Genomic DNA, 14,273 nt, shown 5'->3' on the forward strand with positions numbered 1-14,273 from the left:
TATAAAATATATAGAATTGATATGGAATGATATAAAATACAGTATTTCACAATTAAAATTACTATTACAATGTTTATATATTAGAAAATCGTACGGTATGCAAGAAGGTTCGGATGTTTGCAATAGGAGGGATTTATTGTAGGCCTATTTATGGAAATTATGTGTTCAAGTTCGTCTACTTGGACAAATTATATAAACGTGAACATTCTACAGTTCAATAATTACAAATCTTCAAAATGTTGACTCAAAATTTCCAGAAAAAAGTAAAGATTCAGAAAATACCCATCCCAAAAAGCGTAGGCAAAGAGAGGAAGCAAAAAACTAAAAGCAATGATAATTTAATTTACTTAAAGGAAGATGATTTGACGGTGAGTCAGAATGAATAATCGTCATGCCATGCTATTGGACGAGAAACAAACCAACTACCAGGTACCACAATCGTTGTTGTAACAGTGTACTCATTAACAAAGCATACTCAAAGAAACACATCGAAAACAACTTTAAGAAGAAAAACTAACGAATGTGAATGTTATAGTGTTTTACTTCAAGACGCATCATCATGTGGATGTTTTTACTGTTAGGTTTTTTAGCAATTAATTCCAGTCATGGACAGAGTAAGTTTTTTTAGATTTTATTTATTTTTTTTAGTTTTCTTTCCATGATCATTGTTTGATTATTAGTAGCTTTTGATTCATTCATTCGCTTTGGTTTAAGAATGTTAATACAGATGGCATATTGAATGTGGAATACATTTGAGAAAAACTTGATTTACACATACTTAACTCAATTTGATATAATGTATAAAATATATTATAATATGTAATATTTTACCAACCAACGTAATACGTAGGCCTAAGTCATAACTTACATCGAAGAAGCAGCGCCAAAGAGAACTCGTTCTTTATTATTAAAATATATATTCATTCAAAATTAAATGTTTCTATTTATCCATTTATTCACTTTAATTATAGTTATTCATAGAAATATGTAGCATTTACGATAAGGATCACACATTCTTATAATTGATATTCTAACAAATAACAATTTATCTTTTTAAAGAAACTGCAGGAGGCCTATTTATGTATTGTATATATTCCATTTACCACAGGCTATGGATCAAAAACACCCGATACAAGAGGACGCCAGTTCGTATTCGGAATTCCGAGTAATGTTCGGCAACCAGACAACATTATTATGATAGTCACGGGACACGAACTGGGGGCAAACAAAATCGACGTCAATATTCCAGGCCTAAGATTCCAAAGATCTCAAATGATAAACGGTCTTGAAGAAGCCCGTATACTTCTACCCCCGCCAGCAGCAGCTCATGGATGTGCTATGCAAAATGGAACCGTATTGGTTTCTTCAACGAAAGACGTGTCCGTGGCAGTCTTAAACGATATTGCAAAATCAACAGAAGCCTTTCTAGTGATTCCTGTGGATGCGTTAGGAACGGAATACTTCGTTGCTTCCTACGATCCACTCCCGCAAGAGTTCTCAGAAGTAGTGATAACCGCGACTATGGATAACACAAGAGTAAAGGTTACATTCCAAGCACCGGTCACATATAACGGTATGTCTTACTCGCCCGGTGATATATACACTTTCACACTTCCTCGATTGAGAAGCATTCAATTTCAAAGTCATATGGATTTGACAGGAACAAGAATCCAATCAACCGCGCCCGTAGCAGTAGTTAGTGGCAACACGTGTACGCTTGTTCCAGGCAGACTACAAAGATGTGACCATCTAGTTGAAATGGTACCACCCGTCCCCACTTGGGGAGGTATGTTCACGGTAATGCCATTTTTAAATCGTACATCTGGTTATATCTTTCGAGTTATCGCAGCACGTGCTAGAACAACCGTTCAAATCTCTGGTACATCAGTTTATCTGCAGAACCAAGGCGAGTTTCAAGAGTTTAATGTTCCGAGCGATACAATTACAACCATCAGCGCTAACCAACCAATTATGACAATCCAATTTTCAAAGGGGCGAGATAGTGACGAAATCGGCGATCCGTGCATGATATTAATCCCACCAGTTGAACAGTACGTCAAAGACAAAGTTACTTTTGGTACATTCAAAATGTCAGGCGGTGATTATTTTTCTCCATATGTGAATATGATGATATCATCTCCAGGTATAGTGAGTATGATTAACATCGCTGCTATTCCGTCCATGACTGGGACAACGTACGTCCCTGCTGCAGGAAAGATTGTGAGTTATGGAGGAGGAAGGTCAATGGCCTTGATGCAAGGGACACATACGATTGTGAATCCATCACCGGGCAATTCTTTCACTGCAATCACATACGGAATAGGTCCAATGACCTCATATGGCTTTCCAACCGCTTACAACCTTAAAAGGTTGATATGTATTCGCAAAGATCCGACAACAGGTTAGACATTTCATTTATTTGATTTTGTAATATCACATCATTCCAATGTTTTGCAATTTACTTTCCTTTTACTGCCTCTGGCTATAATATTTCACGTTATCACTAAATATACGAAATGGGGAAAAGACATATAGTGACAACCATTTATTATTACAAATATTGTGGTAATTAACACTAACGTTAGAATTTAGATGATTCGTATTAATTGAGTCTTTTCGCCCAATTCTTACTATTGATTTTATTTCATAATAACTAATAAAAACATTGTTTAATTGCAGGTGGTGATGTCGAATACGCATGTCCTCAACCCATTGACCCACCAATGCGTAATCCATGTACCGAAACAAATGGAATACCGAGTCCAAGTGCACGGCAGGGCATGCAGAATCCAAATTCTAGGCCACCACCGAATCCTAATCCAAGACCAAATCCTAACCCAAATCCTAACCCAAATCCTAACCCAAATCCAGGTTCAAATCCTAATCCTAACAAACCAAATCCAAGAGCAGGAGAGGGTAATAATGGCGATCGGCCCGGGGAGCGGCCACCTGCACCCGGTACCCCCGGTGCAGGTATACCTGGTATGATGCCAGGTATGGGTATGCCAGGTATGGGTATGCCAGGTATGGGTATGCCAGGTATGGGTATGCCAGGTATGGGTATGCCTGGCATGGGAATGCCTGGCATGGGAATGCCATGTAGTCCAGGAATGATGATGCCTGGAATGACAGGAATGGGAGGTTGCATGCCCGGCATGGGAGGGGCTGGTAATGCAGGTATGGGTGTGCCTATTATGCCCGGAGTCGGTCTACCTGGACAAGCTGGTGGAGGCCCTGGATTCGGAGATGTGCCAGGATATGGATGGGCCTGGCGAACACCACCACCTCGGTTTCCAATCATTCCAACAATACCTGAGAGTAAGTCCTTTGAAATTGTATGAGTATTTATTAGGAGCAGGACCCCGTTGAAAGGTCCGACCATAGACCTATAAATTGGTCCATGGTCCGAGGTAAAAAGAAAAAAAAAACAACCGGTATTCACAAGCTTTCTTTATACTTCTGAACACAAATTACGACTTCTATTAGTTAATCTCGGTTCTCACTTGGACGCAATGACGTAAGCGTAACGCAAGTGAGTTGAACAATCACGACGCGATCATCCGAACTGTTTTATGTATGTTTTTTAATTTATTGCTGAACATGTTTATAGATTATATATCATATATTATGTTTTATTTTATCAAACCTGTTAGTAGCGGTTTTATCGCTGTTGGTTTTGAACAAATAAAATAACTAAATAATAAATTTTAAAAAAGCCATTAACTTCCACGCTTAACACTTGAACATTACATTTCCACTTCTATTTTTAGATTGTTATTCAAAGAACCTTGTTATAGTGGTAGCAATAACACCAGCATTTCTGATCTTGCTGGTGATGAGTATGGCCATGTGTATCGTTGTCAATCACATGAAACAATTGTAAGTAACATTATCTAATTATATTTCGACAAATCGGGTGGTTTAGTGAGCAAATTTCCAAGAATAACTGCCAAGATACGAGAGATACATGATGGCAATCCATGGAGAAGACAGTTTCTCATTTCCAGCATGATTGGGACCAATTTATTTATGGAACTAGGACCAATATCATAAACACAGTGATTTATTTTCTGTAATTTTCTACTAATACTTGATAACTAATTAAAAATACTAAGGCATACTAATAACATCCAAATTCGTTACAAACGAATTGAAGCGCTTCCACTTTCGTTCTTATTTTCCTTTTTTTGTTAAGGCGCTTTTGATTCAGCTACCGTAACAACATGGAAATAAACGTTTCATATATTATACTCGTACTTCAAGTTATTTTCAAACAAAAATAATTAGTTCATATAATTTCATGTAATTGATGGTTCCGAGTTAAAACTAATTTGGCAATGGTTAATGTTTTCGAAAGTTCAGTTTGTTCTCAAATTGAGTTTTGCCAAAGTCTCTAATGAGTGTTGTTTGTTTTACAGGAAAGCATAACTGCACGGAATGCTGGGACATTTCTACACAGAGAGAAACAAGGATTGGATTTAACGATGTAAAAAATGACTGTAATAAGTTACCACATTAAAGTAAACTTGCCGATGGACTGGGTCAAATATTTAAATTAAGGCAATTAAATACAAATTCTTGACCAAAAACGCGATTCTCATTTGACGCAATTTTCATTCCTAAGGTAGGCAGTAGCTTACTACTCATACGTACTATCTTCTATTCTGTAATATTACATGTCTTTATGTTAAACGAAAAGAACGAATATAGTCTATGTTATAAATGTATGTTATTTTGATTAATTTATTGTTTTGAGTAGAAGAAAGGTTTTTATTTTTTAAAGAGTAATTTACCTTGATTGCTGAATTTCCTGTTATTACTAGCAGGAAATAAACATATTACTGTAATGCACGATTTAAATAGCTGAGCATAACAAAAAATAAATCTACAAAACAATGACGTCACATCTATTTAATAAAAACAAAACTTAATTCAACCTTTTTCTTTGTATTTATTGTCGAATTTAAGTTTCTTTTAAAATTAAAATGTGCAGTATCACTTTCAAAATGAATCTGTATTATATTAATGTTAATTATTAGTTCCAAGATATTATGTAAATATTCTTTATCCAAAGTTGATCTTTATGTCGATGAGTCTAAAAACATATAATGTATACGGTATTAACTAGCTTGATGCTGATCGAATTAAGAAATTAAAATTAAAAGAAATATTTTGTTAAATATATTTTTAAGACTAAATTAGAATATTTTTTCTATTTGTAAATATTATTTAAGGAATAATATTGTTTGTTCTGATATTAAAAGTAATTGATACGTTTAAAGTTTATCTTTGTGAGATAATTGTTGCTTAACCATAGTTATGACTCAACTTAAAATCTGAGGCAACATGACGTGGACAAAACAACTATTTTAAAGAGCAACAACGACATTATTTGATGAAAGTATGATACAACAATTTCTCTGCCATTCCAAAGCCTAGTTCCCACTTAGATGCAATACAATGACATAAGTGCAACACAAGTATTGAGTTAACCAATCACAAGCAAGAGCTCGAATGTCCATCGCGTCGTGATTGGTGATTCGTTGCGCTTACGTCATTGCGTTAAGTCTAGTGGGAACCAAGCTTAGTGTTTTAAACTATAGGTTTGCTTATCATCGTCGGCCTAAATAATTACGTTGAAGGAAATGAACTGCATTGCCCACGTTAAGGGCAAAACATTTGCCCATTAGGAATCGGAAATGTGTTTTACTAAAGAATCATACGTATTATTATTGTATTGCTTTTTGCTACGTCATGCTTCAACAACATGGGTATTTTGTTTGGAATTTAATCCTCAAATAGTAGGTGACAATAATATCGGTTCAAATTGTATATTGATCTGAGGCCGGATCTGGGTCTATACAAAAGGGTGGCATAACAGGTCAATGCACTTTTTAAATAATATGAGAACAGACGGATCAGTGGAAAATAATGCGAAAAAAATAGGAATGATGATACATCAAACATTTGCTTTCGAAAAGTTCAGTAAAAGCAAGGTCGCTAATTTCATAACTACATTCTACACACCATTGTTCTGGAGTGTCAAGTAACTGAAGTTTTAATGATCAAAGAGTCCAAAACAAGTGCTCTCAACTATCGAATCACTCTCTTACTTGTCTAGTTGTTAATTTTTTTATTTAATTCTGGCTAGTAAAAAGGAAGCTAGTTTATTAAGATGACTCCATATAATTAACACTCATAATATTGAAGTGGGGGCATGGATTATATCCAATATATTTCAATGGGTAAATTGAGCAGATGATCCATTAATATTGGTATTGGACACTATTGATCATCCTGTTTTTTAAATAAAAAATTTCAAACTTCAAGTAATCGATAATCTGTTCTATTGTGTTGGGTTCAAGTGAGAATCAATTTACAATAGAGAAAAGTAGTGCAGGCCTAATGCAAAGATTAATAATTTCTTGAACAATCTTTAACTTTGTTATTGTCCAAGTGTTGAATGCCACTCGGCGAATTGTCCCCACTCGGCGAACTGTCCCCACTCGGCGAATTGTCCCCACTCGGCGAATTGTCCTCACTCGGCGAATTGTCCCCACTCGGCGAACTGTCCCCACTCGGCGAACTGTCCCCACTCGGCGAACTGTCCCCACTCGGCGAACTGTCCCCACTCGGCGAACTGTCCCCACTCGGCGAACTGTCCCCACTCGGCGAATTGTCCCCACTCGGCGAATTGTCCCCACTCGGCGAACTGTCCCCACTCGGCGAACTGTCCCCACTCGGCGAATTGTCCCCACTCGGCAAATTGTCCCCACTCGGCGAATTGTCCCCACTCGCATTTAGATAATACAAAATTGGTTAAATGTCTTTGTGTGAACATTTAGTATAGTGACAACAAGGGCATAATAGCAACCGGATTAGCTGTAACAAAATAATGGGCTGTCATATTGATTAATTTAAATGCTTACAATGGTATCGACAAGGTTCTATTCAAAAAACAATCCCAGATAGTCACATTGGAATATCTATGGTTATAAATTAACACACAGTATCAGGCTGTATAGTGAGCATTGATTGGTTTTCTGTGCAGAGGGATAAATTGTTTTGCTTGCAGAAAAGGAACACAAGATATAGTCATTATATTTTTACCCTACTGGTCGATTAATCTTGATTGTAATTTGACTGGTAAGTTAATATTTTCTTTAGTCAAATATTCCATCATAATTCTGTGAGTAAACTTGTCCTGAAAGTTTTGTAATAAATCACGTTTGCGATTTATTTATTAACTGGAGATGTTACAGAGTACAATGACTCAATTCATTGAAAGTGAAACATAGCATACTAAATTAAAAGGGTTTGAAGAATACTGTAAGCGGTAACACTCTGATGGACTAGAGTAGTGATTCACTAACACGGGTCACATAAGTTAATACAGAAAACAGTCATATATCTACACTAGAATGGAGTGTATGCTTTTACAGTATATGAAAAGCCTTTATAAATACAGAGACAATACATTTTAATTGATTAAGAATAAATTATATGGATGTACATCTAGAATTAGATTAAATAATTTAAGTTGGCCTTCATTTAGCTTGAAACTGAAAGTGTTACAAATGAACTTTATTTACACAAATGTGTATATTTTGATAATCACAGCAGCAACTTACAATGTCTAAAGGAAAACCAGAGAGCGGTGGAGGACTTTTCTCAAACTTATTTACCACAAAACCTCCAAAGGGTGTAACTAAACAGCGAGGGAAATCTAAAGATCGGTATCACGAGGACCCACCTGAGCCGCTCCCGGGAGAGTACGACTCCGAAGAGGAAGGGCACTATCATAGTTCATCAAAGGAAAAGTCATTTGGTTCAAAATCAAAAATGCAAAGCCTATTCACAACCCCCGATCATGATAAACCTGAACATCGTGCTAAGTCCAGTTCTGCAAAAGTCGAGTCGAGTCGAGGTCGAGAAACTCCCAAAAAGTCTAAACTACAGTCGCTTTTTGGAAGCGCTGACGATAGTAAATCAAGCAAAAATAAATCACAAGATCGATATCATCAAAAGAATCCATATGAAAAGAAGTCTGAAAAGGGAGAATCAAAGGGAGGAAAAAGCAGCGGGGTAGGCGGGGGATTATTTTCCAGTGGTAGTGGAAATACAGCTGGAAGCAGCGGAAAAACAAAAGTTGGAAAATCAAAAGGTCACTCTTCTGGACGGGTAGGTTTTAATGAGTTAGTACACACTTCGATTAAACATATTAAATAAATGAACAATAAAATTGTGGAGAAAGTGTAGATTTTGAGTCAATTCAAATTAAGTTATTACAAATCATCTTAATATTTTTCTTAATTTTTTTTTCAGCAACAGCCAGCGAAAGGTGCCAGTTTCAGCTTCCCTTCATTTTAACGAACAACATCGATATGTTCTAACAGTATTTACTAACTTGAAACCAGTGTACCAATGCTTACTTTTTACATTGTGTTTAACGGTGTACATATACAAATGCTTAGACATAGATTTTTACACTCGACCGATGGGTCTGAGGTACGAACTGACAACACGAGGAGCAACAGTAGAATAGTAGAACAGCCACTTCTACTAAAAAGAAAATTACCATTCGTACGTAGTGTCATTATTTGCTGCCGTGGGTGTTTTGAATGATGTTAACAAGGTAGAGGTCTCCTTAAAATATATGTTTACAATATTTAATAATTTTACTACCTTTATACTTTATTACTTATTTTTACGCGATTCATAATTGGTGAAATGTTTAGTAAATTTTCTTCATTATACTACAACGTTCATAAGAATGAAACCTTGACGTTATCACTTATTTTTTATTTTATTTCAATGCCATCAGAATACTTACTTAATAATCTATTATTCATTACACAGACTATTTAACAATTTATACTTAGTATCAGTAATACAACATTCACATACTTGTTACTAAAAGTGCATATTGCTCATTTCTTAGTGTTTGCTTGTTTAAATCGTATTATTACACTTTGTATAATAATAGTTCATTCTTATAAAACGTATAAAACGTTTGAAGTATACCGAGTAGTAATATACATACATCCATTAGGTATAGGCCTACACTCGATTAGAAATCATTTTGCAACAATGCAAAGTGAAATTTTGTTTAATTTACTAGTACTGTACTGTTTATTTATTTTTTATTCTCTTTTTTGAGGCAAATTGCCAAGGACAACCACAAGTGAATTCATTTATCTAAAGTAAGAACGTCAGGATTATAGAGGGTTTACTTTCAGAGTCGTCTAAAGTTTAAAAGATCAGAACCACAAGTACACAGAGGGCTCACTTTAAAATTCTTTTAAAGTTAAAAAATCAGAGACACAAATCCACAGAGGGCTCACTTTTAAACTACTTAAAGGAAACTTTTTGTATTAAAATACAAATACTGTATAACATTTTGTTATATTTAATTGTATTAAAAGTATTAAAATTAAGACATATTGATATTTTTGTCACTTAGTATAAGCATCTAATTCGAAAAAAGGTAGAGAAAATGTTATGATTGTCTACAGGCTCATACTTATTTCCACCGCTCTTGACAGATAAAGAAAACTACCATCTAATTAAGACAAGTAGTTAGAAATTGCATCCAAAGCAGATTTCTTTAGATCAATTCCTGCATAATATTTTAGAGCACCAAGAGACACACCAGTGACTCCCATAGCAATCAAAGCCTTTAAAGCCTTGGTACTCAACCTGAAACCTGGTAACCTAAAAAAAATAGATGGATTGATGAGAATGTTATCAATCTCTCCAGTACTAGAGAGTACTAGGTGTTTGGATAATTTAGAAATTTGTATTTTCGTTTGTTTAATGAAATACTGTAAAGTGTAAACTGAAGGCGTCTTTAAGGAGTTGAGGGAGGGTGGTGGGGGATGTTAACTATTAGTCATAAGTCTCTGTTTTTCTTTTTTTTTATATAGCGCCACAAGCGGGAGTTTTTTTTTGTTAAATATGCGAATCTAGCTGAAGTATCGTTATGTCAAGCCAATTGTGACAAAAAATGTTAATTAACTTAAGCTGTATCATTATGACTATAGCGCCACCATGATGTTTGAATATACAAGCAGAGAATTACTTTTTTTCACAGGATTCCTAATCTTCACCATTTATAAATAACTTTCCAATAGATCACCAGGCGGTTTAAAGTTAATTGTGTATACTATGCCTAAAATTTATATCTAGTGAGAAAATGATCATATCATACCTTTCATCAGTTTCACGACAGTACCCTTCAAAATACAAATGTCTTCCATAAATATATACAAGGCTAACCACACTGGCCGCAACTAGAAAAAGGTTTTACAACATCTGAATTCAAACATGCACCAGTCTTTGAAATGTATTTATTATTTTAACAGATATGTTTTGATAAACTCTGTCAACAAGAGATTATTGTTGTTTATTGAATTATGAGTTTTTTAAAAAGTGCCCCTATGCTTACTACTGAATATGCGACTTCAAGAGTAACATTTTTTACTTTATGTAAAATTAAAATTAAAAAGTGTGTGTACTTACCTGGATGAAAATATATGGATGCAACAGTGTGACTAGTTAAGAAAATTGGTGCAAATTCAAGGCTGTTTTGGCTGTTTTATGAAAAAAAATGTAATATCAGTATCAACAATTTTTTGATTTGTTAAAAATATCACAGGAATTTACAAGCATTTACATTCACTTCAGGTATTAGATGTATTTAAAAGGAAAAATATTGAAGGGAAAAACAACAGTGCACAGGTAGCCTTATTGCTATTCAAAATTAACATCAAGCAGAGATGAAGCTAAAACCACAAAGTACCTAAATTAACCTTGAATCATACACATACAATCAGACAAAACCAAAACTACTGTATATTGCAGTTTGACATTTCTATGGTATAAATCCAATGTAACAAACAATTTAGAGAATTTATTTAAATTTGTGGATCCACTTTAAAGTAATTTTCTTTTAAAAATGGAATTATCAAGGTTATTTCAACAATTATTCTTATTATTGTAATTTATATTCCATACAGACATTATCAAAATATTTGTTCTTACTGTGCTCGAAAGGCTCGAATGAACCCAGGGTCACCTTCAGTTGCTGGTGGCTTAACCTTGAACTTAGCCCGAGCTTTACCCACCTTCAAAGCAAATTGAGCTAAAAATTACAAAAGAAATTTAATAGCAACATTCAATATTATGCGACCTAATATTTGTGTATTAAAATTAATTATCGAGACCTAAAATAATATATAAAAATGTGAAAAAAAACTGCCCTTTCATTCATAAATTGGCCGAACTAAACAACACTTAGTGCTTCATATTCGACACACGTAATGTTATTTATTATTTCCAAAAATCAAATTATTATTAATTGTATAGGCAGGCCTATAAAGAGTTGCCTACGCTTTCTACGGTATTGCTGAAACTGAATACTCGTTATAAAAGCATACAGTACCACGAATCCCGCATACCACAATCTGCAACCAGCAGTAGCTAACCTGCACTTAAGTGGCTCGCGCCCTGCCCTGGACAAGACTGCTGGCGGTGCAGCTCAGTGCACCGGGAGCAAGGCATCACCGGGAGTCACTATCGGGCTAAATAGGCTAGTAGTAGTAAATATGCAATTCAAGTTTCGTATGTAAACTCACCAAGCTGATAGGAAGACAAGAGTGCAACTGTTGCTGGTAAAACAAACGGTAAAACATGTTCTTCCATGATGAAAGTCTCTTCAATTTCCACTAGGCTCGTTAGAATGGACTTTGCAAAGAACTGGTATGGCACGGCACGGTTGCATTTGCGCATGCGTACTAGACCAAGTCGTTGTACTTAATTTTCTCAGGTAGCAGGTAGAAGTTAGAATGGACTTTGCTATGAGGTACGGTTGCATTTGCGCATGCGTAATAGATCATGTCGTTTTATTGATCATGGGATGGGTGAGGTAGGGGAACTTATTCTGCCCTGATTTACGAAAGGGCATTATCTCAAAAAATGTAGTTTTGAGTAAATTAGCAAAACGTGTTTGAGTTTATCTTTAAAAATCTAGAGACAAATTAATGGTTTTTCAGTTATAATAGGTATTAGTACATATATAGAAAATATGTAACATGAATTTTATTTTAATAATTTATTTTTTAGGGGGTCAAAATTGAGATAATTCCTTCTTGTAAATTATTCATACTAACTAATAACAATAGATGATTTAACAAAAGGCATTATCTCTATATTTACATAGAATGTACACTACAAAACTAATCTAATAGCACAAGACAAATATGTTGCAGTAGGGATAGGTAGTTAATGAGAGGGAGTAACATGTGGCTGTTGGGCGAGGGGTGGGGAGGGTGTTTGTGGGGGTGGGGATTGGTTTAGGGGGGGTGGGGATTGTGGTGCTCACTTTGGAAGGATTTCATGAAATTTGATGACAAAAACATAAAACAACCATTTATAAAAACTCGATTTACAGTAATTTATCGCATTTTCTATCTTGATACAGATTATTGCTTTATGCATTATATTTACAAGTTTTGTATTTGATATATTTATGCGTTTTTAACAGATTGCGTACGTTTGAAGTTGGTGGATTTTTCCAAAAAGTTTTCTGTTTGTGGAATCAATTTTTTTTATTATGTTGTCTTTTTTAATTTGTGGAGTTCCTGTTTTTCTTTAAAAACTCTCTAGACCTGGTATCCATATATTTACATTTTCCAGTATAATTTTGTTTCAACCTTTTTAAAGAGTACTTCTTTAACATCATGAAGTTTTGGTATGCGTAGAAGTCGGTATGAGACATTTTGTTGTCTATAAAAAGTACAAATTTATTAATATTATGCAAATATATTAATATGTAATAGAATAATCAATGTAAAGGAATAATCAATGTAATGGAATTCAATGTAATGACTACGCTTACTTACAGCCACACCCAAAAAAAAATGTAATTCAAAAGACTAAAATACGAATTTCCCAATGCCATTGTTTTATAACAAAAGTTACTTGACATTGATTTAAATATCAATTGGAAAACACTACAAATGACCATTGGACTTTTTTAACATTTTCAAGGATAATAACGAAGACATAAGTAATAAAAAGTATTATACTTAGGCCTACTCATTCAATAGGCTCTTGAAAATATCCTTTGCAGCCATGTTCCATTTTAGTTTGGTATCCGCATAAATTTATTTTAGTGTTGTCAAATACAATAATTTGATTAAAAGTATTCAATTTATTTTAGTTAACATCTACAAACATAGTTTAAGCGTGCTAATTAGCATGCATCAAGTCGACCTCTGATTGGATAATTGTTACTGCTGCAGTGTGCAGTCAAGCGATCATTTCCTGTTGTGTATTGTTTTTTTGAGATAATGCTTTCTACTGAATTTTTTGTAGGTATGAATAAAGATAATGCCCAAACTGATTTTAATTTTTTTAATATTTTTAATATTTATAGAAAAAAATTTTAGTAGCTGTTAAGTTTAAATGATAGATTATACCCTCAAAAGTCATGTAAGACAAAAATCTCAATTTTGAAAAAAATTGAGATAATGCCCTTTCGTAAATCAGGGCAGTATTGGCTATAACTTTCTTTTTTAAGATTTGTGTAAATTGTAAAACAGATGCAGATTATAATGATCTCAAAAACAAAAATAGTGAATATTGAATATTGTTATTCAAATAAACCAGATATAACTGTTAAATTAAATCATGAACAATGCTAAATCAATAACTTGTTTATTGTCGTGTGTACGTATGAAAAACAATAACAACAATATTACTAATTGTAGGCCTGCATGAGAGACTATTAATAGGCTAATATGAGAAGAATTTAAATTCAAGGCCTAACTGACTATAATATGACTACAAAAATATGTTATATATTTTATATATTATATAAAGTTTTTCTATTTATAAACCATTTTACCCTATAAATAATACAATCAATATCGTTTTGAGTACATACAGGAAACAATCTGTGAATTTGTTGAGTAAATTCAGAGTCAAATCTGAAGAAATGTATTCCTCCAATCATAGACATAATATTTATAGTGATATCTCTATGCTCCAGTGAATTCAAGTAACAATTCACAATTCTTGTAGCTGAAGTGTGTATCATCATTAATGTACAATGTTGAGAAGAATTGTTTTAAACATTTTCTCCGAACTTTAATTAAATTGTTATAATTAGAAAAAAAAACATCATCATATTGACGGCGTTCTCGTACAAAATTATTAATTGTACAATATATTGAGAACAATCCAAACAAAAATTCTCTCGGACCTTTAAT

The 14,273-nt window shown here is 34.0% G+C and overlaps 3 protein-coding genes across 3 annotated transcripts; 2 read left to right on the forward strand and 1 right to left on the reverse strand.

Annotated features, from left to right (window-relative positions):
• The first annotated feature begins 475 nt into the window (after positions 1-475).
• LOC144836282 (uncharacterized) lies at positions 476-4,896 on the forward strand. The gene is made up of 5 exons (XM_078691539.1): positions 476-614; positions 1,109-2,401; positions 2,680-3,318; positions 3,771-3,879; positions 4,419-4,896. The coding sequence occupies exons 1-5, from the start codon at positions 560-562 to the stop codon at positions 4,426-4,428; spliced, it is 2,106 nt and encodes a 701-aa protein (XP_078547665.1). The 5' UTR covers positions 476-559; the 3' UTR covers positions 4,429-4,896.
• A 2,734-nt stretch (positions 4,897-7,630) lies between these two features.
• LOC144851773 (uncharacterized) lies at positions 7,631-8,489 on the forward strand. The gene is made up of 2 exons (XM_078709383.1): positions 7,631-8,181; positions 8,326-8,489. The coding sequence occupies exons 1-2, from the start codon at positions 7,633-7,635 to the stop codon at positions 8,368-8,370; spliced, it is 594 nt and encodes a 197-aa protein (XP_078565509.1). The 5' UTR covers positions 7,631-7,632; the 3' UTR covers positions 8,371-8,489.
• A 305-nt stretch (positions 8,490-8,794) lies between these two features.
• On the reverse strand, positions 8,795-11,756 carry LOC144851783 (microsomal glutathione S-transferase 2-like). The gene is made up of 5 exons (XM_078709396.1): positions 11,637-11,756; positions 11,044-11,143; positions 10,522-10,592; positions 10,211-10,292; positions 8,795-9,714 (listed from the first exon to the last, which is right to left on the reverse strand). Exons 1-5 carry the CDS (start codon positions 11,701-11,703, stop codon positions 9,567-9,569), a joined length of 468 nt encoding a protein of 155 aa, XP_078565522.1. The 5' UTR covers positions 11,704-11,756; the 3' UTR covers positions 8,795-9,566.
• Positions 11,757-14,273: the final 2,517 nt, after the last annotated feature.

The sequence above is a fragment of the Antedon bifida genome, chromosome 1 (genome assembly GCF_963402885.1).
Source record: "Antedon bifida chromosome 1, ecAntBifi1.1, whole genome shotgun sequence".
In the NCBI taxonomy this organism is placed as follows: domain Eukaryota; kingdom Metazoa; phylum Echinodermata; class Crinoidea; order Comatulida; family Antedonidae; genus Antedon; species Antedon bifida.